The 24,261-nt window shown below is 47.0% G+C and overlaps 2 protein-coding genes across 2 annotated transcripts in view; both read left to right on the forward strand.

The window, feature by feature from the left end:
• Positions 1 to 18,882, forward strand: part of LOC128310805 (uncharacterized) — a 49,954-nt gene extending 31,072 nt beyond the window's left edge. The window contains exons 3-9 of the mRNA XM_053047526.1: positions 391 to 596; positions 12,478 to 12,906; positions 12,984 to 13,874; positions 13,952 to 14,170; positions 14,263 to 15,858; positions 15,928 to 16,473; positions 16,541 to 18,882. Coding sequence (XP_052903486.1) covers positions 443 to 596; positions 12,478 to 12,906; positions 12,984 to 13,874; positions 13,952 to 14,170; positions 14,263 to 15,858; positions 15,928 to 16,473; positions 16,541 to 17,550 — 4,845 coding nt within the window. The 5' untranslated portion in view covers positions 391 to 442 and the 3' untranslated portion in view covers positions 17,551 to 18,882. The remainder of the gene's footprint in view (positions 1 to 390; positions 597 to 12,477; positions 12,907 to 12,983; positions 13,875 to 13,951; positions 14,171 to 14,262; positions 15,859 to 15,927; positions 16,474 to 16,540) is intronic.
• Positions 18,883 to 19,554: 672 nt separating this feature from the next.
• On the forward strand, positions 19,555 to 22,737 carry LOC128309739 (E3 ubiquitin-protein transferase MAEA). Its single transcript, XM_053046202.1, has 3 exons — positions 19,555 to 19,902; positions 20,325 to 21,298; positions 21,377 to 22,737. Exons 1-3 carry the CDS (start codon positions 19,864 to 19,866, stop codon positions 21,546 to 21,548), a joined length of 1,185 nt encoding a protein of 394 aa, XP_052902162.1. The 5' UTR covers positions 19,555 to 19,863; the 3' UTR covers positions 21,549 to 22,737.
• The last annotated feature ends 1,524 nt before the right edge of the window (positions 22,738 to 24,261 follow it).

Here is a 24,261-nt window from a genome sequence, read left to right on the forward strand (position 1 = left end):
GGCCACAAAAGGCTTACTTACGTGCATCCATAGCCCCAGGGCCACGGTGCACAGCCACGGGACTTAATGAGCGTGCCAGTGTGTGGATTCCTTTGTTTGGTGGACGCATCCTCTCGGTCGCCGGAGGTGCTGGAGGGTGGCAGGGGTGGTGGGGGAGGTATCGTTTTGTGGGGCATTGTGTGCTTCATGACTCAAGTGATTTCCAACGCAGTGCACCATGCTGGCATGGCCGTTGCCTATCAACTGCAGCGTCGTGTGCCGATGCTGTTCTGATTTTCCGACCAAACCCGTGCGATGACACATCACTGGAGAGTTTGCGGACTCCTGGGCTGTGAATATACCGCCCCCGTACTGACGTTATGGTTTTCTCTCTATCCCTCTGTCCTGCAGCGGCTACCTGACCCACGACCGGCGCGAACGAGAGCTCGATGTGCAGAGAAGGATGAAGTTGATCGATCGACTGCTGGACAAATGCTTCCCACGCAACGGGGCACTCGTGCTTATCGTCGCCGGACTGCTGTGTCTCCAGATTACCACTAGTGATAGTACACCGTTAGACGATAGCAATAGTAATAGTGGCAGTATTAGTAGTAGTGGTAAGTAACATCTTTCTACTTCAAAAGCAAAATCCACATGTTGTTGCCACTGCCAAGTAAGGTTAAGGTGACTGTTTTCCCAGAAGAATGTGAAGAAAACATTTACATTTTTTTTCGTTTCATTACGTTATTACAACAGTTTATTTGCATCGCAAAAGAAAATTGTTATCACCGTCATGCACATTAATCCTTTCCCGAGGAGGAGAACCCAAAGCACCAAGTTCCAAACAACTGTCCCCGCTGTGTTCACGCACCGAACAATCAGCATCCATCGATTCACCTTTGGCAATAGGCAAACACACACATTGGCTGTCGGGTAACAATGTGGAAGCAAATTGAATTGAAGTTTATCTGATTTGTTCGACGCTTGTTGTTCAGTGTTCGCGCCCCGCTGCTCGTCAGCAGCAAAAACAATGCCCCGGTGCTGTAACTTTCCCGTGAGCGCCACATCACATCAAGGAGCCCGCCGACGTCGTTACGCGTGGCACTCGGCACCGGCAATGATAAGGCGCCACCATTGTGCAGCAACGCCAGCGCCAGTTTTACAGGAAATGGCGTGCAAAACGCGCCAAACGGAAGCATCCCCCTTCCCAAGAGTACGCCAACTAGGAGGACTTTTTGGAGCTCTCGAAACGTTATCTGCTCGACGGTTTTAAGTTCGAGTGAAATGAAGCAGCGTGTGTGTGACGGTTTTTTTTTCTTTTGTTTGAAGGGCATTTTTGAGGCTTTTGTGGTAGAATGTAATTGACGATACGCACCGTTTGGTTTGCGATAAACGGAAATGCCACCAACAACATCGTCACTACCCGCCCCGCCCTCCCCTGGTTTCGACTCACTCGCATTTCGCACCGAGTGCCGTTAAATACTGGAAAAAAAGTTTTTATGTCGGTTGTTTTTCCTTTTGTCTTGCAACAAAGCCAAAAGTACACTAATGAGTTCTGGAAAGTCACAAACCGAATATTCCATCGTTTTCCCTGTTTTCATATCGGACCTACCAGTGTTGGTGTCGCTACCGACCTAATGGTGCTTTTTTGTGCAAAAGTTTGGTCCTGCTGTAAAGGATCGAGGGGGTCGGTCGGCCGGTAAGGGCCGGTCGCGGCGAATAACAATTTATCAGATCATAAACAAAAACTTTTGGTCGTCCACTCTCCGCGCGCACCGGCTTGGCTCTACCCGAATCCGGTCGAGAATGGTTCGTGCAAAGTTGGTTTCTTCTTGAGGTGAGGATTTTCTGTTTTACAAAAGCTCACTAAACCAGCACGTTATTAGAATTTTGCAGCAAATGCGGTGACATGGATCGATGAAAAGCAATCTGCCGACGCTGTTTGTTTCTGCTCGCTCGGTACATTTTATGTAGAAGCACTGAATTAGTCGGTTTGTGGCATTGTTTTAACTGCTGTGTTTACTTATTGCTAAGTAAATCCTAACTATTCTACTTGAAATAAGCTGAAATTTGCTCGCTTTGTTGAAAAAATTCATTTGTAATTACAAAAACCTTAATTTTGATTGAAAAAAATGCCAATTTTCAGAGAATTGTGTGAAGAGTTATCCGAGAAATCTTTTGCATATTAGTGGTTTTAATTAAGTGCTTTTAGTGTGCACTTTACATACACGCTATACGACTCGAATCACAAAAAAAGTCGTAAACATCTACAATTCCCGGTAACCGTGCAGCTCGTAGTTCGTATCGTTTCGTTGGATCGGCTTCATTCAACCATGACTGCCTTGGCATGCTTTCCCAACCCAACCCGGTAAGGTAAGGTGAGTGCCGGTAGGGGGAGGGAAGTCATATAAATCGACTCTACTTCATTGCCCCCGGTATATTGGTATCTTCTTCGATTCCGGCGCCCTTCGTCCATCGTCCATGGAACCTTGATCGGTTTTCTCGATCGAATGTTCTGATGTGTGGCCATTCAACCGCACATGTAGATAAAAATTTGCCAAATATCAACCGTACAGCAAACGAGCTGAACGGAGTCGGGCGTTAAGTTAGGCAAGCAGACTCGCAAACGCCGACTAAACCACCGGAGAGTGGGGCGAAAAGTCGTCCCAGCTTGAAAGAAATCGAAAAAACACATCCGGAAATCCGGAAGTGCGAGCGCACTGGGTCCGTCCGGTGGAGGAAACCCGAGAGAGAGAGAGAGAAAAAAAACCCGTTTCGGCCCCGTACGCGTCACAAGGTCCGGTTTGAGCGATGAGATTCGATTTCACGATGATGCCGCCGTTCGAGGGTGAAAGTGAACCCCCCCCCCCCCCCCACCGGGAGAAAGTTCGATGTGTGTCCCGTTGGGATCCGTGTCTTCTTCAAATCGCTGTTTGCTTTCTTCTGTTTAATGTGCTGAGTCAGTCGAACAGGCGTAGTGGGAACAAAAACAAAAAGAAACCACGTGGTGATGGGTGGATTGGATGCAAAGGGTGCAGTACATGCTTCACTACATTGCCGTACACATGATATTGTACCAACTCCACCCTGCGGTGTGACTACTTCCTTGCATTGGGGGTTTCTTGCTTTCCGCCGGCAAATACTTTCGTACACATTCGTTGTCTGTACCCCACACATACGTTCCGTTTCTATTTGTGCTGTTCAACCGCCCAGCTGACAAGAAAAAAGGCACTTTCTCCTTACAACACTGCCCGTGTACCTGGTGTACACGCTTTGACCTCGATCGATTGTATGCTAATATGACACCTCAAAGGCAACCGTCCGGCGAGTTTCCCCGCTACCTTTGCATGGAGATAACAGCTGGACAGTACACCCTGTGGCCCATTAATAAGCGCCACCGAGTCTGCCATAAATCTTACCAACACGGGGGGGGGGGACGGGGTGCCCTATTAGGGCAAGTGCTGGGCGCCAAGAGTTTTTGCCATTGAGAACGGCGACTCGAATGACGTAGGCCCGCTTGCCAAAGGTAGCAACTTTCGCAGCAATTCGCAACAATAATGGCACGCAATGCCAACTCGGTCACTTTGCGCACGGCATGCACGGAACGGTCAGACCCCAGCCCGAAAAGTAACGATTACGATTGGCAAAAAACCAAGAAACGAGTTACTTTATTCTTTACCGCTGGTTCGTTTTTCTGCTGTGGCGATTATTATTTTAAAAAAATGACGCCATTAACTGAGCCACCTCTTCCAGCGCAGAGAAAGGGGAATGAAAATAGACGTATTAAAGTGAGCTTTTTCGTTGGCGTTGTGATACCGGTTCAAGCTACCTGTTAAGCTGCTCCCCTGGAGGAGGTTTACGTTGGGTTCGTCGCTTGTTCCCGCTTTTTCTCCGTACACGTAAAGTCACTCGAGTGTAAAAAAAAACCTGACAGCCAGTTGAAGGGGGGGGTGGAAGGAAAAATGAGAAAATGTGGCACAATGTCGACAATCAACTCAACTATTGTTTAATGACCATGTGTATATGGTGTATGTGAGTGTGTGTGTGATGTTTTTTAATCGCACCGTTGTTTACAATCGGTTTTACCAGACCGGCTCTATCGACATTGAAACGGCCTCGTTCCCATCGGTCCACCACCAACCAATCGCGCGTCTGGTCCTCGGCGACCGGGGCAATCGTTCGCTTGAGTTTTCCAAATTGTGCCACTCGGACACTCACAAGAACCCTCTCGCGGCAGGTCCAAAACAGCAATCGAGGTCAGCCGGGAAAACGAAGTCACCGCAAAAAGCATGGAAAAGCGAACCACAAAACCACACAGCGAAGCATTATGACACTCGGAACAGGGGTGGGATGGACACGAGCACTCCATTTCGCTAATCAATCGACGATACGAAGCGGGACGGATTTTATACAGATACACACTTTTTAGCTGCTCGAATTTAGTAGCAACGCCCCACACACAAACCGTGCGGGGGAATGGAGTGAGCGATTACAGAAGCACGCGGAAGCTTATGGTCCGGTCCGAAATGATGGGTTTCGGATATGTCGTGCCGTTCCACCTGCAAGCGTGATTGATTATTGGTGATTGACATGATTCCGGAGCGCCGGCCAAATGGCAGACGAAGGCGAAACCGTATCGGCTTTCGCCTAGTGCGTGCAGCCGAGCGCAAAGAAACATCAAATCGCTTTTCTCCGCCGCAACCAACGCGCGATGGACACGGTTCGGACACGGCGACCCAACGAGAGGAAGGGGAAATTATTGTACATGGCTTGCGCTTGGGACATTGTTGTGATATTTTATAATACTCTTAGGCGGTGCTTATTTTCCACTCCACGTGGCGCCGACCTACTTTCGGGCAGAAACGTTCGATTGCTTTAGAAATTAACGATCTGCTATCATTTCGCGATTGATTGACAAACTGTGGCTGTTGGGTTTCATACGGTGGCTTACAGCAAGACTGTGCATGCATTCGCCCATATTTTTAAATAACTTTTAGAATTTAGTTTTGTCTAGGATTAAGTATTAATATACCCTTAAAACTCCCTTTTTTCATATTGTGGTGTGTTGGATATTCAGATGGCGACAGTGCATGCGTCTGTGATTATAGTAAAGTATTGGTAATAAATCACTCTATATTACCATCGGTATCACAAATACACTCAACTCTAATTGTTGGCTTAATGACTTACCTCTAGGTCATGCCTGCCATTTTTGGTTTACTAGACTTTTTTAACCTGGTAGCCGAATAGTCAGTCCTTGCTACGGGAGATTGGTCCGGATGGGAATTTGGACCGTTCCTGTCGTGTGAAGACCGACGCCGCTACCAATACACTACCGAGCCGCCCTTAATATTACACCTAGTATCGCTGGGAACATTCCTGAGGCTGTGCTACGACTAACTGTCACACATTAGAAAGGCTTTACGAATACTAAAAGACGATGATGAATAATGCAAAAGAATCCGTAGCAAAAGAATGCTGTTATCATATTTTACTTACTCCTTTTACATACAAACTTATAGCTTGCAAATTTGATAACTAAACTTCAAATGTAGATAAAAATTGGTTGGAATTTTCACTGAGGGTATAAAAAACTGTTAAATTTAATTACTAACAACTCACCAAGTGCAGGAGTTATCAGGAAAAATGAGATATTCAAACACAAAACCAAAGTTTTTTTAATATTTCCTGGAACAATTTTGGTAGTAAATCCCTCGCTATGTCGATCCTAATGTTTATTGAAATACATCATGATAGTACACTGAAAATCTTTTCCAATGGCGTTTTATGTCCAAAGTAAATTGTTTTGTTGATATTTCTATAAGGAAATTATCAATCAAAATAATTTCAACCGTTTTGTCCATATTGTGCAAGTTTGTTTTTCAGATGGTGATATCTTGCATGAAGATGATGGCCATAAGAGGCCTTGCTTTGGACTAAACTATCTTAATTTCATTACAGTCATTTCCCGAGTTACGCGACACTCGAGTTATGCGAATCCCAAAATATTGACGGATCGTGTAACTTTATGTGTGGAATTGAATTTTTTATTTTTCAAATTTGAAAATTTCCAAAAATTCGTTACATTTTAATATTATAAACATAAATTTTGGTAAAAATTAACCTGATTGTCGAAACAAATGCAAGAAAATCAATTATTGATGCACTTTGTACCATGAAAAGAAGAAATCGATCTCTGAATACTAAATATAAACGATATTATAAAGGGAATTCGAGTTACGCGAACTCGACTGTATGAACATTTGGTTTTAAGATACGTATATTTAATGTAGACCCAACGTCCACCTCTGGGCTATAGCACGTTTTGTTCCATAAATGAATTTCACAGAACGATATGAAATACATACCAAACACAATAACATAACAGATTATTACAATTGATAAAATGTACCGAGAGTCTTTTTCATTCATCAAATCTTTTAATTTCGCTACAAAAGGTCATTGACGCGCTTGATCCGGCATGCAACTGAATTTTCCCCGGATTTGTTCTCCGATAGTTACTACGCATCATCAATCCGGATTGTGAAAAGAAAAAGCACTCTTCGAAACAAAAATGTCGAAATTACTCATTTCTGCTGCGGTTGCAAACCCCTCCTCATCGTAAAATTGCCCGTGATCGTGGAAAAACGAGAAACAAAAAATATCTCCAATCAACCGTCTATTATTAACATCAGCGGTAATCGTGCGAGCAGCTTCCGCTTTGATGAGTTCACCCCGTTCACCCCTTGCGCTGGTGGTAGACTTTCAGTTTCAGTTCAAATTAAACACAAGTTTACGGTTTACGGGACGGTTCTGTAATTTCGACGCGTGCAAAGACCATCGATGTGTTGAAAGCGAAACGGACTCCCGGACAGACGCACCCGATCGGGTGCTGTGGCGATCGGGAATGGCACCGACCCACCACCCCCTTGAGACATTGCGCTCAAACCTTTTCTGGCAGCAAAACCGCGCACGTGCGGGTGAATACTAATGGCGGGAAAATCCGTCATAAATGCAACACGCTATGCTTAAAACGTCAAACGTGAAGCGACCTTGGTTTATGTTCCGTAGTTGGAAATTCACTCCTTTCGGCAACGGTGTGCGGTGTGGGTGCCAAACAATTGCGTGTCAAGTTAACAGTGGTTGTTTCGTTTCGTTTTTGCTGCCGTCCATTCAGCGGTTTCGCTATTCTGCGTTCATAATTAACACTCCGCTTCCTGGGCGGGTCGAGGGAATCGAGTAGCACCGCAGCAATTGCCTGCAGCTCGCACCGTCCGACGACCTCCCGTGGGCCCACAGAAATTGAAAGGGCAGAAGCGTAAGTTATGACACGGTGGCATGCACATCCGGCCACCCGCCAAGGACCCTTAAAGTAATGAGGGGAAAATTAAAAACACTTCCAAAAGCGTGAACCTGCCCGGCAATCGCGAACCGCACCACCGTCCGGTTCGGTTGAACGCGGTTGAGATTGTGCATCCTTTTTGTGCACGTTGCATTTTCGCCATTCCACTGCACAAATAGCTCATCGCGTGGAATGAAAATGGATGAGTGCATTTAACTGCTGTTGCATGCAATGCACCGGAGGAGGAGCAGGTTGGATGTCGAATTTCCATTACAGTGATTCCTACTGCACAGGAGTTGCCGCTGCAATGATGAGTACTTTATATGTTCTTAATAATAACCAATCCATACAACCATCAACAACCATATCAAACATGAAACATTTAACATCATAGCAAACAGGGACTTATCCTTTTAAACTTCTTTTTACGTAGAATTCAACACAGTCCCACACAGTTTCCAACATCACAGGTTAGTTATTGCACCCACAAATGCACTTCATCAACTATTTCAATTGGGTTTTCATACGTTGAAATTGCAGTGTGAGTGTGTGTGCGTTTAAATTGCCACTCGAAATGAATGTTCCATTCCAAGAACCTGGCCGCACATGGTACAGTACGCAATCAACAATCGCTATAAAAAAAATGTCACCCTTCGAGATCCTTCCAAAGGCAAAAAAGAAGAAGGGAGGAGTGCTGCCTGGGTGTGGTGGTGTATTTTTAATTATCACACCACATTCCGATCCGTAACCATAGTAACGCTCACTGCCGTAACGCACCATAGTAACGGTGCGTTCCAAGGGCCGGGTGGTACACAGGGTGTGGTTTCTATTTGTCTACTTTATGAAACGCACCGCACCGCGTTCACCATATAAGCGCTATCAGTCGCATAGGGTTTGGTTTTGTAATTTTCGAAGGTCAAACCCCCAATTCCCGATAGTGGCTGTTCGCACAAAATTAAAATGCATACCCGGTTGTGGGACCGATATTAGCCTTGTTATAATAGGTGTCTGGAAATGGTGGAGCAAAGCGTTTTACTACACCCCATCGATCACCGAATGCAGCGATGCGCAGCGGATGACATCAACCTGACTACGGCGAATTCCTTAACGAATGGCGGTCACCCCTCTTACCGCCGAGGGGGGTTTTGTTTCTGCGCGTTATGAAATCATCAGCAGTGCGAGCTTTTTTTCTATTTTCTTGCCCATTCTCCTTTCTCCTTCCAACGCCCATCTTCTGCCCATTTGTTGTTGGCCAGCAGAAAAGAAGGGAGGTTTGGGGTTGTCGCGTCAATCAACGGTATTACGTAACGACGCGAGGCCATTTCGCGAGATTGCCAGCGCAGCAAAGGCGTGTGTTGGACGTTGGTTCGTTGGTGCATCATCCACTGCCGAGGGAGCCGAGTAGTGTTGCGAGTCGGTATTACTCAAACCGGCGAAAAGACACTCTTTTGTCGCTATAATAATATGCAGATTGGTCCCATTTTTTTTTTGTGTCCCCTAACGAGATGGATCCTTTCAAAGTGTTCCTCTTGGAATTGGCACTGTGTTTGCACTATTGTTAGCTGATGGAGACGCACCGTTTGCTTTGTGATTTGATGTGACCTCTTGAACGCTGTATTATCCTCTATTCATAAGTGCACAATTTCCACTGGCACAATGAGGTGTTTGAATGGGACCGGAATGCGCTTGAAAGCATCGCCGGGCATCAAAGTTTTCCCATCCTGCAACCGGAAGGGATGAACTTTTCCGTCGCCACCCCTGCCAAACCGGGAAAACTATTCCGAACGCATTGTTTGAGTCGCGCCCGGGCAGGGATAAATGTGTAATTGAATTTCTTCAAGGTAAGGGACAACTTTTCGACCATTTGCGTTCACCGATGGTGAGCTTCCATATTGCCATATTGCTTCGGTTTAAAGTTTGCCCTGGTGCCCAGTGCAGTGCCAGGACTTTGGAACAATACAGGTTCTCGAAGTGAGCAGCTAAAGGACATGCAACCCATTCCCCCATGTTGTCCAGTGCTGGCTACGAGTTCAGCACTTCGGATCGGAACGTGGCAAACGGTGCGGGTCCATCGTGAAGATAAACAAACATGTTATCCTTTTTACAAGCGAAGTATACATATTTATTTCCGGTGAAATAACTTTCGTTTTACAAAAAAAAAAATGCGGTCGATACCTCCCCGGGCATCCGCACAGTCTGCTCCAGTCGCACGGCTTTTGTTCGACAGGATCGTAAAATAGTGATAACATTTACATCACATCCCATCACCATGAAAAATGTCGTCAAAAGCTTGTGTGCAGAACAACCCCGTTGCGCCGCACGCCACACGGTCGAGATGAGTTTCATGTAAAGTGAGCCACCGAAAATGCTGGGAGGTGGAAAATTGACGTGCACGTTCAGAAGACAAAGCCCCATTCTCGTTGCTCACAGCTTATTACTTTTCATCGTGCCATTTTCTTACACCGGGGTTTTTCTCATTTTGTTTTTTTTTATCTCCCCATAACGTATGGTCCCATAACCGGTGTGTGCTTGGCATTGCGCCCGTCGACGTCTTTCGAAACCTTCCAACGCTCCGTTAGGTCGGCACAGCACAGAAAAATGATTTGGATGTTGTTTTTTCTTTCCTGCTCTTCTGATACCCATTTTGTCCGGCACACTTCGGCAGACGAACTTTCAATATAACTTCGTGTATCATTTAAGCTCATTATAGAACCATTTTAGAAAATTCTGCCATACAACCGGTGGCTGCGTTGAGAAGTTGAGCACCGTGCTTAGATTGTGTTTTTCACCACCATCGAAGGAAAGAGGGAAGTTTTTCCACGCTGCATCAAAAATTTGGCTTCGAGTTAAAGAGTTTCCTTTTGCGAAGTTTGCAAAAAAAAAAAGTTTCCACCCTAACTCGAGACGCGACACTACAACTTTAACAAACCATCATTTTCCGAAAGAAAGTTAAACACACACACACACCCTGCGATACGATCCCCGATCGCAGGAAGTGAAGAGCGCGCAATTGACGACACGAACGTTCATCATGGCGCTTAAACGTAAACTCCACTTTGCTTGGCAATTTTGAATTTTCACAACAAAATTAACGCTTGGAGCACACACCCCCCCCCCCCCTTCCCCGCCCATAAACGTTCGTGGCCATAGGGTGGCTTTCCGCTGCCGGTCGTCGACATCCACTCTTTTCCCAGCCATCTCCCACAAGGGCCGTCGTTATGCTCTAGGATAATAGTAGCTTAATCGTTGCACTTTCGCTAGCCTCATTCACGACGGTACCCCATTGGGAGGGCCGTACTAGGGGGTGTGGGGGTCAACATTGACCAACGGCCACAAAGTGGACTTTCCATTTTTAGAGACCGAGTTGGCTGGACCAGTCGCAGCTGGTGATCGTGGAAACCCTAGCCCCGGTGGTGGTGGTTGTTGATGACGTTGGAACCAGGGCCCCATGTTTCTATCTCCTATTCGCTTGCATTTGTTGTTGTTGCCGTTATAATGTAGGAAAGAAAGTAATCACATTATCTGCAGGCTGTGAAAGGTGTGCCACTCTGATGTTGTGCAACGGAAAAGCACCCGGCTCTGCATACCCCGGTAGCTTCTTTTTTGTGTGCCGCTGTAATTGTAGCGCTGAGGCTGAAAATTTTTGTTTCATAAGACACTTTATTTCGGGGCGTGCTAACCGGTACCGGTTCCATTTCAAACCATGCCCCAGTGGGTTTGTTTGTTGCCTCCGTTCGGTGCACTTAATGCCGGCGAGCACAGTTTAATTCACTGAAAATCATTCAACGTCAGGCTAATTCTATTAATTGTACCTCGCTGTTAAAGCTTAAATTGATGAAAAGCAATACTGAAACGTTTGAAATATGCTGTCTGTTGTGTCCTTTTTTGTAACTATATTCGCTTTAAATTGAATTATTCGCCTGGATTCAGCACAGCTATTGCGCCACGAGATGCCTGAACCGGTTCCTGGATTGACCGATTTAAGCATTCATTCAGCCATCGAAATGCAATTTGTTTCCCACTAGCGATGGTAATTTGGCCCACCAGAATCCGACTCACATTCTGCTGCTATTTAGACGAAAGCTCCACCACCAACGGAACCAACAACAATCCGCATATTGTACGACGAAACGCGCCCATACAACCGGCAAAGCAGGCGGTGAAGACGCGGTAAAGCCGTGCGTTTGTAATATTTGCCGAAAATTCATCCAAGTGTACGTTTGCCGCTGGAATCCACCTTTGGCGAAAACAATCGCCGAGCAACGAAGCGTTTCGTTTAGCGACGGCATAATTCAACATTCCTGCCTGTCGCGGGGGGTGAGACGAGACGCAAAAGACCTTCACAGCGAGGCAACACTAGCAGGTTTTGTCAATCGTAGATTTATGCAAATTATACACACCACCACCCCGACACCCGGGGAGGGGCAGATGTCTTGGATCCCGTGCGCTCTCAAGGCTGGCACAGCAACGGAGCGCGTCTTCTCATCTTGAAGCGAACTCTTCGCAACGAATCCGAAGAAGTGCTACGGGACGTTCCGGGTTCGAGTGGAAACACCTTGAATAAAGTTTTGTACCGTGTCGGTGCTAACCGGTAGCGCAAACACACCGTCGTATCGCCGTGGGACGGTGTGCATACGGTGGGGTCAAATGTGCTCACCAGCGTTGTGGACGACCGGTCAGTCGGCGGCCGGTTTGGGTGCAGTTTTGCAACGGTGAACGGTGAACGCCAACCACCGCAGAACGTGAAACAAAACTCGAACTAAACCTGTTTCGGGCCGGAGCAACCACCGAAAAGCATTGGGGTCTTGCTCGTCCAATTAGCTGATAATAATCGGGTGTCTGTTGTGTCTGCTTCTGGGGTTGCAGCTGGAGCGCCAAGTCAGGAATATGGATTCCTGTGCTACACCACAACATTGATCACATGCTGGGCCCCACCGGGAGCATATAGTAAGGATTGATGGTCTCAAGGTTTTCTGGACATTACAAAATTAAAAGCTTCACTTACCATTGCAGAAGTAGAAAGTAAATGGAAAATCAAACTCTATTTGCGATTTTCAATGTATTGATGTGAAAGTCTCCAAAGTGTCCACTTTTGAAAAACGTCTCCACGATTTAGTAAACATATCTCTTCAATCTTCTCTACTTTCATCCAATAGAAACGCTAGAATTAACCGCATGTCAGCATCTGAGGCGTGCGGAGGCGCGTCGCGCCAAGTCATTAGGCGATAGTCTGCTGCAAACGGTCCGGATACCACGGTGTACCGCGCTCGGTGACTTCGAACCGGTGCAATGCTCCAACGAGCTGAACGGAACCGAGTGCTGGTGTGTGGACGAGTATGGCGTGGAGATTACGGGCAGCAGGCGCAGCCACGCGGATGACGTCAACTGCACCCGGGTGGATAACCACTGCCAGGCATCCAGCTGTCGCATGTTCTGTCCGGCCGGATTCGCGAAGGACCTGGCGTCCGGTTGTCCCGTTTGCCGCTGTCGTGATCCGTGCGAGGACATTCAATGCCCTCGGGGACAGCAGTGTGAACCGCAGGAGGTACAGTGCAAGACCGAACCCTGCCCGCCGGTTCCAACGTGTAAGTATCGCTTTTGTACCGTATCTGCCGCTAGCTGGCCATGGTTGTATGAAACGTCTTCGCTATCTTCGCTACAGGTCGTAAGGCGCGCAGTCTGAATGACCTTTGTCCGGCGGGACAACCGCTAGCGATCACGGGCACCATACGTCCCTTCCTGTGCGGAACGGATCCTGGCAAACCGAGCTGCCCGCCACTGTACCGCTGTTTGGTGCAGGGTGGCAATGACTATGGCGTGTGCTGTCCGGCTTCGTTACAGTTCGAGAAGCCCGGTAGCTGTCCGCGGGCGAACGAAATTGAATCGACGGACAGCGCAGGGTTCCTGTGTGGTACGCCCTGCAGCCACGATCTCGAATGTCCACAGATGCAAAAGTGTTGCCAGTCCGATGGTTGTGGCCGGAACTGTCAGCAGCCGCACAATGTTACCGTCTGCCATCAGGCACGCATGCTGTCGGAGCTACTGTCGGTGAACGAGCGTGAGGGTCGCGGCTATGTGCCACAGTGCGATGGACCCGGGGGCAGCTTCTCAACGCGCCAATGCTCCCGGAACGGGCTCGTTTGCTGGTGCGTGGATCCGAAAACGGGTAACAAAGTGAAGGGCACGATGGGAGCGGCTACCACCGTGAACTGTGAAGGTGTGGAGAACATGATCGGTGGCCGTAGTGGGGGACGAAGCGTGGACGGCACACAAACGCTGTGCGACCACAACATCTGTGCGGCGGTCTGTGAGTATGGTTTCAAGAATGACCACAACGGATGTCCGACGTGTGAGTGCTCGGAACCGTGCGAGGGATACCTTTGCCCGAGTGGATCGCACTGCGAAGTGGCGAAGGATCCGAAATGTGAAGCATATTCCGGTCTCTGCTCGTCCGAGCCAGTCTGTAAGCCGGACCTCGTGTACTCAAACCCGTGCGAGATTGGTACACCGCTAGCGGACAACATCACCGGTGAGCTGCTATTCTGTCATATGGGTAAGTTGGGCATTGTCCAATAGGGGTTTGAAGATTTTTGACGAGCTTGCTACATTTTTTTTCATTCTGTTACTTAGAGCGTCTTAAGAGTCGCGAATATCAAAGTCGTACCTTCTTCGACGATGACGAACAAGACGAGGAGCAAAATGGTCGGAAACGATCGATGTCGAACACGATCATGTGTCCGGCGGAGACGCACGAGTGCCGCAAGCTGCATGGCGAATCCCGCAGTGTCTGCTGTCCTTTGGTGGTCGAAGGTGAAGATGAGGAGGTGACAGAAGAACGTCAACAATCGAGTAAGTAAAGAACTGGCTAAGGAAACATTCTCACCCGTGTGCTCAAAGAAAAGCTGAGCTAATACGCTTTCTATTCCCGTTTGCGTGTCTAGTGTGCGAATATCTGCGCGACTTCTCCGACCGTATGGAAGGTACGGTGGAGGGGATGGAACTTGCACTGCCCCCACCATCCTGTACATTAGACGGAGGCTACCAGGCCATGCAGTGTGTTACTCGTAAAGCTAAGGTCAAAGTATCCGAACAGCGGAAGTACATCGAGCAGAACAGCATTCGTCGTATGCGGAAACTCCTGGAAGATGCATCCGTCGCAGGACATGCGTCCCCAACCACGACCGCTTCTTCTTCCACCTCATCAACTGCGCCCGAAGTTAGCTCTGTGAATGCACCAGTTCGTGCACGACGTGCTGCTAATCCAAGTCCTGACAGCACCCTCAAGCTGCTGCCCGTCAGTGATGTAGAACAGATGATGGGAGGCGATCCGACCGGAATCTACAACATGCCCGGTTATCTGGCCGTCCAAGCACGCTCTGCAAAGATCATCGATTTCAATCGTCTAGAATCGAAGAATGGCAACGGGAACCTCGACAAGCCGGAAATTAAGCCGTCTACGCTGCTGAAACGCCCGCTCGTGGTGCCGACCCTTCCCACTCCAATGCAGGAGCAGCTGGTGGAGGTTGAGATTGAGGAGTGTTGGTGTACTGATGGTTTCGGTACGGAAATTCCCAAGACGCGTGGATTCAACGCAACGACCAAGAGTTGTGAAGCATTACGAGAATCTCTTGACTGTTTGGATCTCACGTGCCGTATGGGCTGTGACTATGGGTTCGTGTTGGATCCTGATACGCAATGTCCATCCTGCGAGTGTCGCGACCCGTGCGACAGTATCAACTGCCCGGATGGTCAAGAATGTCGCTCGGTCGAGGTGTCTTGCGAGGGCGAGTACTGTCCACCGGTGCCGGCCTGTTTCCCCAAGAAGCCCGGCCAGTGTCCTTTCCTGGTGCCTCCTGGATCGGAGAACTCCGAATCAGACTCGTGCGAGTATGAGTGCCGTACCGATGCGCATTGTGATGGATCGAAGCGTTGCTGCTCCAATGGCTGCGGTACGCAGTGCGTTGAGCCACAGCTAAAGACCGCTTGCCAGCATCTGCAAACGATTCAACTGCATCAGGCGTCTGAGCTGGGTATTCCACCTAAACAGAAGTACATCGCACAGTGTGACATCGATGGCAGTTTCCGAACGATACAGTGCGGCCCGGGTAATGTGTGCTGGTGTGTGGATGAGTTCGGCAACGAGAAGAGCGGAACGCGTACCAACAATGGTCAACCGAACTGCGAGCTGTTCCCGAAAACGGAATGTCCACTGCTTAAATGTCGTCCGTGTGAGTACGGCTACAAGATTGATGCGAACGGTTGCAAGACCTGCGAATGCCGGGATCCGTGCGGGGAGATCTCCTGTCCGCGTGGGGAAGAGTGTCAACTTATCCAGGTAGAGTGCATTTCGGTGCCCTGTCCAAAAATGCCAATCTGCGTACCGATTCGAGAGTCCGTCTGTCCGGAGGGGTTGCCTTTGCGTTCCAGCGGTCGGGAGATTGTGTGTGGACCGCAAACCGACGCGGACACGTGTCCGTCGACACACATCTGCCAACTAAACCCAATCAGCAACCGAGGGGCTTGTTGTGGGAAGACAAGTAAGTGTAGCAAACATAAGTTTAATGAAGATTTCCGGTAAATTCCGTTCGTTCTGTTTCTTCCAACAGGAGATGTTTGCTTTGAGTCGATCGATCAGAGTTGCCTGCAGGTAGCGGAATCGGGATCTGAAAGTAACGAGTTGGACAGCATCACACGATGGCGTTTCAGTCCTCGATTGAACAAGTGTGTCCCAGTGACACTGCCACGCGGCGTATTCTGCCAGTCAAAGAACCTGTTCCACAGTGAGCAGGCCTGTAACGGTGTTTGTCCAGTGCTGTCCCAGTGCGAACGTCTTCGTCTAAAGAACGCAATGGCAGCTAAACGAGCAGGTCAACCAAACACCTGGTTCCAGCCACGTTGTGATCCGGAAACTGGTTTTTGGAGTCCTGTGCAGTGTCTCGGGTCGATGGGAGCTTCATCGGCCGAGTCTAACGAAACGAACGGAACAACATCGGCAAACACGGATGCTCCGGCCGCAGTCGGAGTGTGCTGGTGCGCCGACAAGAAGGGCGCTCCAGTAAAGGGTTCGCTAACGAAAGGCTCCGAACCGAAGTGCAGCAGTCGACAGGCACGCCGTCGTGGTGACTCAATCGAGACGTCCTCCAGCGATCCAGGTAAGTGTGGTTAATAGTGCACTGGAGTTCAACTATAATAATTGGGTGGTTCCTTTTCCTGTTCCAGTGATGGAAGAACTGATACGACAGATCACCTTCCTGGTGGACGAAAACAACTATCTGGTGGATGAAGATCTGGAACCTGTTCAGCCGGTCTCTGTGGCGAGCGCCAACTATGCTCCGGAACCACGCTACATCGGCTCAGTGTCATCCGCTACGGAAAAGGTCATCGAGCTGGCACGCACCGCCGAGAGCCGTAATTACATCAGTGACAATGGAGCCGAACCTATCGCCAAGCGTCTTAGCGCTTCTGCAACACGCTGCCAAGCCCTGCAAATGGCTGCCTCCTTTCCGGTGGCGTGTGATGAAGCCGGATCGTTCGAACCGATGCAATGCAATGGTGATACGTGTTGGTGCGTGGATGCGGCCGGCAACCAACTGCCACTGTCCAGCACCTTCAAGCGTGGCCAGCGGTCCTGCCTCTTCACACCGATCGACGTGGTCGAAATCGAGCTACGGCTAAACAACGTCCATCCACAGCGGGCACTGTTACATGTCTACGAAACCCTCCGTACCGAACTTTCCATGCTCGTAGGCAGCATTTATGACAACTATCGGGTGCAGGAGAACGTCGATGGAAGTGTTACGTTGCGGTTCGATCTGATCGAAAGCACCAAGGTGGACGATGCGTACGCGATCGAGGAAATGGTACGGGAAGGATCGTTCGCACTGTATCATGGTCAGCTGGTAGCGGATATGACACAGTCTCGGTTCGCGCATCGCATCTCGGTCGGAGTTCCGCTGGCCCAGCCATCGTCCGGCATCCCGGAAAACACCTTCCAGACGATCGTGTTCGTGCTGGCGACGGCTTCCGCCTTCCTAGTCGCCATCTTCGTGGTGTTTGTGATGCTGAAGCGGGGCCGCAGCACCAAAAACAAACACTACTCCAATGGGGACAAAATATTCGCCATCGGTGCGGACAAGTATGTCGACTACAGTTCCCCCATCTTTGTGCTCAGTGCCAACGATAGCAAATCAATCCAGCATCAACAACAGCAGCAGGGTCGTTCCGATTAATTACCTCCTGCAAAGCTGGTGAACGGTTGGAAAACAGTACAGGCTGTTAGGTATTATCTAGGGATCTTGTTATCAGGGTCCGCTGCACACGGTGCATCTTCGGCCCCGGCGTGCACCAGACTCTGGTCGGCTGGATTTGCAGGCTGCTCTTCGAGCCGATGCTGAAGGTTTCGCAACTCTTGCACGAACTCTATAGGAAACGGAATGCACATGTTGTTGATTTTTTACTGTACATATTGTGAAAGTTCTCTGCGTCTTTCGCTGAAACTGCAGCGATGACTGCTAAAGGGATGAAACTTTAAATGCTCTTCATCTTTGCAAACGTTCTTTTAGTTGCTTCCCGTTTCGAAGCACTGTCGATTATTACTTTCCACTGGTTTGCATCACGCGTTCCACGCTATCGTCACCTTAATCGTGTCCCCAATTTCCTTTCGTAACGGTTCTAAAAAAATGGCTTTTTTGTGTGTCCCCGAATGGAATGGCTCCCTCGTACGGTGAGGGAGGTTGGAGGTACGTGTAAATAAGATTTTTCGCGCAAACAATCCGAGATTGTCTTTACATTTCCTGACGATTTCAATGTCTGCAAGTCTTCACTATACCAAGAAGTGTTTGAATTCACTACCAGGGAAAACGTATAAAATAAAAGAAACCATACACACAGGGTCTACCGGATACGGAAGTAACGAAATAGAACTATTTTTTATCTTACAAAGACACACAACCGCTAGTATGTAAGCGATCATATTTCTCTACTCTTGTCGTCTCGTTGATACCCTCCGTGGAGCCAATGAGATGTAAAATATTACGATCAATCAATTAAACGCTGAAGATCATTCGATCCACATTCGCGCAGGACAGTATGATGAACGATAAATGAGGAGGAATATGCTATTTATTTATTCTTTTCCCCCTGCTGATTCCCTTACGTCCAGCATTTTCACCTCGTTTACCTATCTCTAGGCAAATTAGGATTTTTCAAACATAAACTTTTCGAACTGCCTGTACATTGGGTCACCTGCCGCCGAGAGTAGGATCTCGCAGTAGGTGTAACTGCGCACAACTGTAGCGACACGATGTAACTGGCGGAAGTCTGGTGCTCTTATTAGTATTTTTCTTAAAGTACGTGGTGTGGTATCTACAACTATCCTTTCTAATTTTGAAAATTTGTACATAAAACTCTACACTACAACCTGGTGATAAAAATACACACACACACAAACACACACACAAAAACGGTGCGAAAGCGGCTGGTGAAACCCCAATCGATATTCTTCCGTTTATGTGACTTGTTATTTTGTTTTGTTCGGTAATGAAATAAAGAAGATCCGTATAAAATAATACTGTGTCGATCGTGCTTATTTCCCACGTTAAACAACTTACTTTTCCGAAGAAACTTAGATCCGAGCCTGCACCGTACGTAAAATTGTGCTGCTGCTGCAATTTCCAATAGGCAATACACTGTCTTGATCAAGTGCTAAGAATAACGCTAAACAATACAACATGTGAAGATCTATCTCAGCAAAAGTCTGATTCTGCAAATTTCTTTATAATAATCACTATCACTATGCGATTAATATGCGATGTACTACTGGTACCTGCAATTGTCCGAATGAAATAGAGAAGCAGTTGAGATCATTGTTATTATCTAATTATTCCACAAACAATAGAGCTACGCAGGAGCATAGGTTTTTGTTAAGGACATTTTAGATTTTCTGGGCAAAGGAGTAGCTTTAAATTTGATCCAGTATTTCCCATTGTTCCTGAGCGTTAGCTCATAACGGTTGGCTGTCACAACGATGCGTTACCAAACGTCAAGCAGTCATATGGGCATTTCCGAACCAAAACAACAGTCGTCACTTGTCATCTCTTTTTCTCTCTCTTCCACGGGAGCAAGTGTGGATGAAATGGACGACATTGTTGTTGTGGCATAGAAAGAAGCTGTAGTATTGAAGGCAGACACAAAAAAAAAATCCGTCGCGAGCAAAAGCAGTAAACGTAGGGGTTTCAGTGTAGCGAAACTTTACTTTCCATCCTTCCTTTCGCTGTTGCAAACCATACGGCAGTGATCGACAAATTGCCTCGGTTGCTTCCTCCAAAGTGCCACCTCTCATTAGAGTGTCGAGAATGAGATATAGTTGGAGACAATCGACAGGAAACGCAAACGCAAACGCAATATCTTTGGTGCATCGTTCTGATTTGGGTGGTTTCATTGCCACCATTGTTGCAAAGCACGTACAGAAGTGACGTCTAGAGTGGAAGTTTTCTATCGCAAACACAACGAAATCTCTAAACCGAAAGACGTGGTGAGGGGGAATGGCAGAAATCCGTGCGATGGAACATCCTACGCTGAAGGTAACTATTTCTCCAAATTTCGTTAGGATTATTTCTGGTGATGTTGAATGGACGAGATCCGCTGAGCTAAGCACTACATTTGCGTCGCAATAGTGAGCTACGGCAATGGTTGCATCTGCCACAAAATGGGCCTACTTGATTTGATTTGGCAAAGGTGTGGGGGTTGTTCGAGGAAACAAAATGGTTGTTGCAGGACGATTCTCCGCACTTGTCAAACGCAATTGCAATCTTCGTTCCAATTTTGTGCTAAGCCTACTTCTCCATCCACCATCACCACCACCACCTAACGCCAACAAACCGCACCCTTCACGCAAAAGTCGATGTCAGCTGTTCGTTTGTTTAGAGGGAACAGTTGAGTGATGAAGTACATGATTAATTGTTTCCTGCCACACTGTTCTTTAATTGCCCTGTGTCTGTTTCAGGTACCATATGAAATTCTGAACAAGCGCTTCCGAATTGCTCAAAAAACTTTGGACCGCGAACTAAGCCAAATACAAAATGTGGCCTCGGAACTGGAGAAAGGTCTGACGGAAGGGTCTGACAGTACGGAAATATCGCGCCTGCTGGGAGGAGTGGTCGAGCGACTGCAGGTTCTAAAGCGTAAAGCCGAGGAAAGCATTTCAGAGGAACTGTCTGCTGGATATGTTTGCAAGCGCCGATTGGAACATCTGAAGCAAAACGTGAATCCGCCAGTCGATGCAACGACGCTAGAACTGCAGGCAGCTGCCACGAACCAGTGGAAGAAGATCCGTCTCGATCGAATGATCGTGGAGCATTTTCTGCGTCTTGGATATTACGACACCGCAGAACGGTTGGCCGAACGTAGTGGCATCCGGGACCTGACCAACCTGGACATCTTCCAGGTGACGCGCGAGGTGGAACGTGATCTGGTGAACCGTTGCACGGTGAAATGCATCGCCTGGTGCAACGATAACAAATCGAAGCTGAAGAAGATAAACTCCACAATCGAGTTTCAACTACGCGTGCAAGAATTCGTGGAACTGATCCGCGAAGACAAGCGACTGTTGGCGGTGCGTCACGCCCAGAAGTATTTCCCTGCGTTCGAACACGAACAGCTAAAGGAGATCCGCCAGTGTATGGCACTGCTCGCGTTTCCGGTGAGCACCGAAATTGAACCGTACAAAACACTTTTCGATCCGCAGCGTTGGCAGGATCTAGTATTGCACTTCCGGCTGGAGAACTATCGGTTATTCCAGCTGCCAGCCCAATCGGTGCTGAGCGTTGCCGTGCAGGCAGGTATTTCCGCCCTGAAAACACCGCAGTGTTACTCGTACACTTCGAAAAACATGAACTGCCCGGTATGCCAGGAGAATGTGAACGAAATAGCCGAGAATTTACCGTTCTCGCACTGTGCCCAGAGTCGTCTCATTTGCAGGTGAGTTCAAGATAGCACGTAAGACAGCGATCTATCGCATCCGTTCCGTTATCAACAATGCTTATCTGTTGTTTGTAGGATCACCGGCAAACCGTTGAACGAACACAACCTACCGATGATGCTGCCGAATGGGCAGATATTTGGCCAACAAGCCATCGAACAGATGCGTCGCGAGAACGACGTGCTCGTTTGTCCCAAAACTAACGAAACGTTCCGTTCGCCAAAGATTGAGAAGGTGTTCGTGATGTAGTAGCATCACCGGTACATCCTACGACCGAACGGCTGCATTGACATTCTGGAAGGTGGTAAACGTGGTTGGAGGACGTTACTGTACTATGTAAGCGATTTTTTTCACAGTCCGTTTGGACGTTTTTTTCTTCTTCTTTCAATACGAATTATTTAGCGCAAAATACTGCGCTGTGAAATATCTATAGAGTTTGTTTTTAATTTTAATTGCTTATGATTTTAATGTAATTATATGTTATGAAATTAGCGATGAATTTATATCTTCGGAAGCAACAGAAGCGTAGGAACGCCAATTTGCCGATTGATTGATTATTTTTTTCAATGTGATCGATGCACAAGAAACAAGCCAAGTCAAACCAAATGCTTTTCATAACTTACCTAAAACGTTTTTTACCGATTTCATTTTGTTTTTATTTCCCTACACGATTCTCCCGTTTTGTACTGGTATGTTGCATATTTGAAATTATCATTTTGAAACACTCAAAGAATTTAAAAGTATCGCTTGACAGCACTTGCGGCTTTGTGCTGCACCATCAATTGTAATTTTCAAACAAATGTTCTTTTAGCAATTAGTGTTAAGTGAACAAAAACAAAAGCGTGTGATCATCTCTCAGCTACAAGTAAGACAGTTTACTTTTGACACTTGTACGAAAGTGTTCATTTGATCAATATCTCCGATATCTGATGTAATGTAAGAGTGTAATACAACCGCCTACTAATCCACCATCAGATATATATACATATACATATAGAAAGCAGAGAGGTTATGTCAGTCTGATATGTCGGCAACCTTTTCGGACGAGCGATTCCTCAAGTTTTCGCTTAATGTTAATAAGGTGAAGTGTCCACGTGATAATATACCATTGCGGAAAAGAAATCACGGATAGAATTGCCTCTAGGCAAACGAAACAAAATGTGGAGAGATAGTGACGATTAGTTCAGACGAAACCGAATCATAACTGATATCGTAACGATCAGAAGCAATATTGCTAAACCAGGGATAACCGACACTATCTATAACTTGAATTGTCTGCTATAACCCTCGAATGCACGACAGATCGAGTCAACGCAATAAAATTTAATTTTGCATGATAGTGTGCTATTGATAAGAAGATTTGAAAATGCCGCAATGTGGATGATTATCCAGATTAAGAGTGACACTAATAATGGTTTGCTATATGATTTTCAATAAAAAAAAACAATTAAAAGGATGATCAAAGTTTCTACGCAATACAAACGATGAATGCAAATCATCAGAGACAATTCCGAAACAAAGAATACACCGTTGAACAGATTTATACTATGTCGCACACTCTAGAGAAGATGGCAGGGCGGTAACCGCATTAGCATGCAATAACAGTGCCAGATTAAATCTTTACGAAAAAATAAGCTCTTTGAGCTACTTTCTGAACGAGCTTACCATCTTCAAGTTTAACAGGAACCCACCTATTTTGGGACAGCGCTATCTATATCTACATAAATGTTAAGAAACACGATGTGCTAGCTGCCAATCGGTTTAGAACACCTGCAAACATAATAGCCGAAGCTGGTCTGTTAGATAAACAAACTCATTTCGCTACGAGGCTTGAACTGTGCTAAAAGCGGATATGAATAACTTTTGCCATCATCATCATCATCATACTTACTTATGAGAGTTGTTTTAACAACAATGATAATCAACACGAACGGATTATCCTTTTGCATGGTAGACCCAAGGTGCAGGTGAAGATTTCCCTCGTACATAGGACTGACTATCCAACTATGGGAAAATAAAACAACGCGAGTTGTAGTACCATAAAGAAAGAGATGGAGTTGATGCGTCCGTTGAAAAAATGCCAATTTAACCTGAAGTTTGTCAATGAATCCACCGTTGCCCTTGAAGTTATGATTTGTACATGGTTGTTGTACACTACTTTTATTTAATAGTAATCTTTGTTCCAGTTATTTGTTCTTATTATAGCTTCTGACCATACTTTTCTAACACCACTTGCTCTGGTACTAGTTTCCTTTAATTTTGTGTCCGCTTGCTGTTGTAGTTGTCCAGCAATGACAATACAATGTTGCTCTCGTTGTTCTTGAAATATTTCTGACGCGTGAAACAGAGAGAGAGTGAGGGGAAAAAACAACAACTGAGCTTCTTAGCTTAAACTCTAATTTAGTGATAAGTATAGTAAGTATGCGTTACTTGTTCGTATTTATTAAAATTACAACTTCCGTTTGGTGCCACGGTCAGCACGCACCAACGAAGTTTCTGTGTGCCTTTTTAAAATATCGATCAACTAGAGCGACGTTATTACACGAGCAATGACAGGGATGATCGCCCGAGCTTGTCGGTGCCGCACACTACACTGGCCAGGTTGTTTGACTAGATCGTACGTTCATGGGATTTGTTTCGCGACGACGAACAGCAGCCAACTCTCGCCCCGCACTGTTGGTATTTTCTCGCCAGTCCATGTTTAGAAAATGTTCACAAAATTGTTCCTCCCAAACAATGCCAAATTGTCCTCGTATTTGGAGCGTTGCTGCTGTTGCTGGAAGTGGTGGTATTCCTCAAAGTAAGACAGTTGCGTTGCCGTCGGAAGTGACTTGAACGGATGGTGGGCGGTTGTTGTGTTGGGATTGGTCTGGCTGGCAGTGCTGGACAATGCCGCGCTAGGGTTGGACGCAGACATGGCAGCAACCGATGTGCAAGCGCGGTTGTAGTGATGGTTGTGATG

This window comes from Anopheles moucheti, chromosome 2 (genome assembly GCF_943734755.1).
Source record: "Anopheles moucheti chromosome 2, idAnoMoucSN_F20_07, whole genome shotgun sequence".
Lineage (NCBI taxonomy): Eukaryota > Metazoa > Arthropoda > Insecta > Diptera > Culicidae > Anopheles > Anopheles moucheti.

Excerpts from the sequence above, each read along its gene's own strand:
- LOC128309739 (XM_053046202.1), top strand. The coding sequence starts at position 19,864 with ATGGCAGAAATCCGTGCGATGGAACATCCTACGCTGAAG. Across the intron at positions 19,903-20,324 it reads TGGAACATCCTACGCTGAAG|GTACCATATGAAATTCTGAA; the intron begins GTAACTATTTCT and ends TGTCTGTTTCAG. Across the intron at positions 21,299-21,376 it reads CAGAGTCGTCTCATTTGCAG|GATCACCGGCAAACCGTTGA; the intron begins GTGAGTTCAAGA and ends TGTTGTTTGTAG.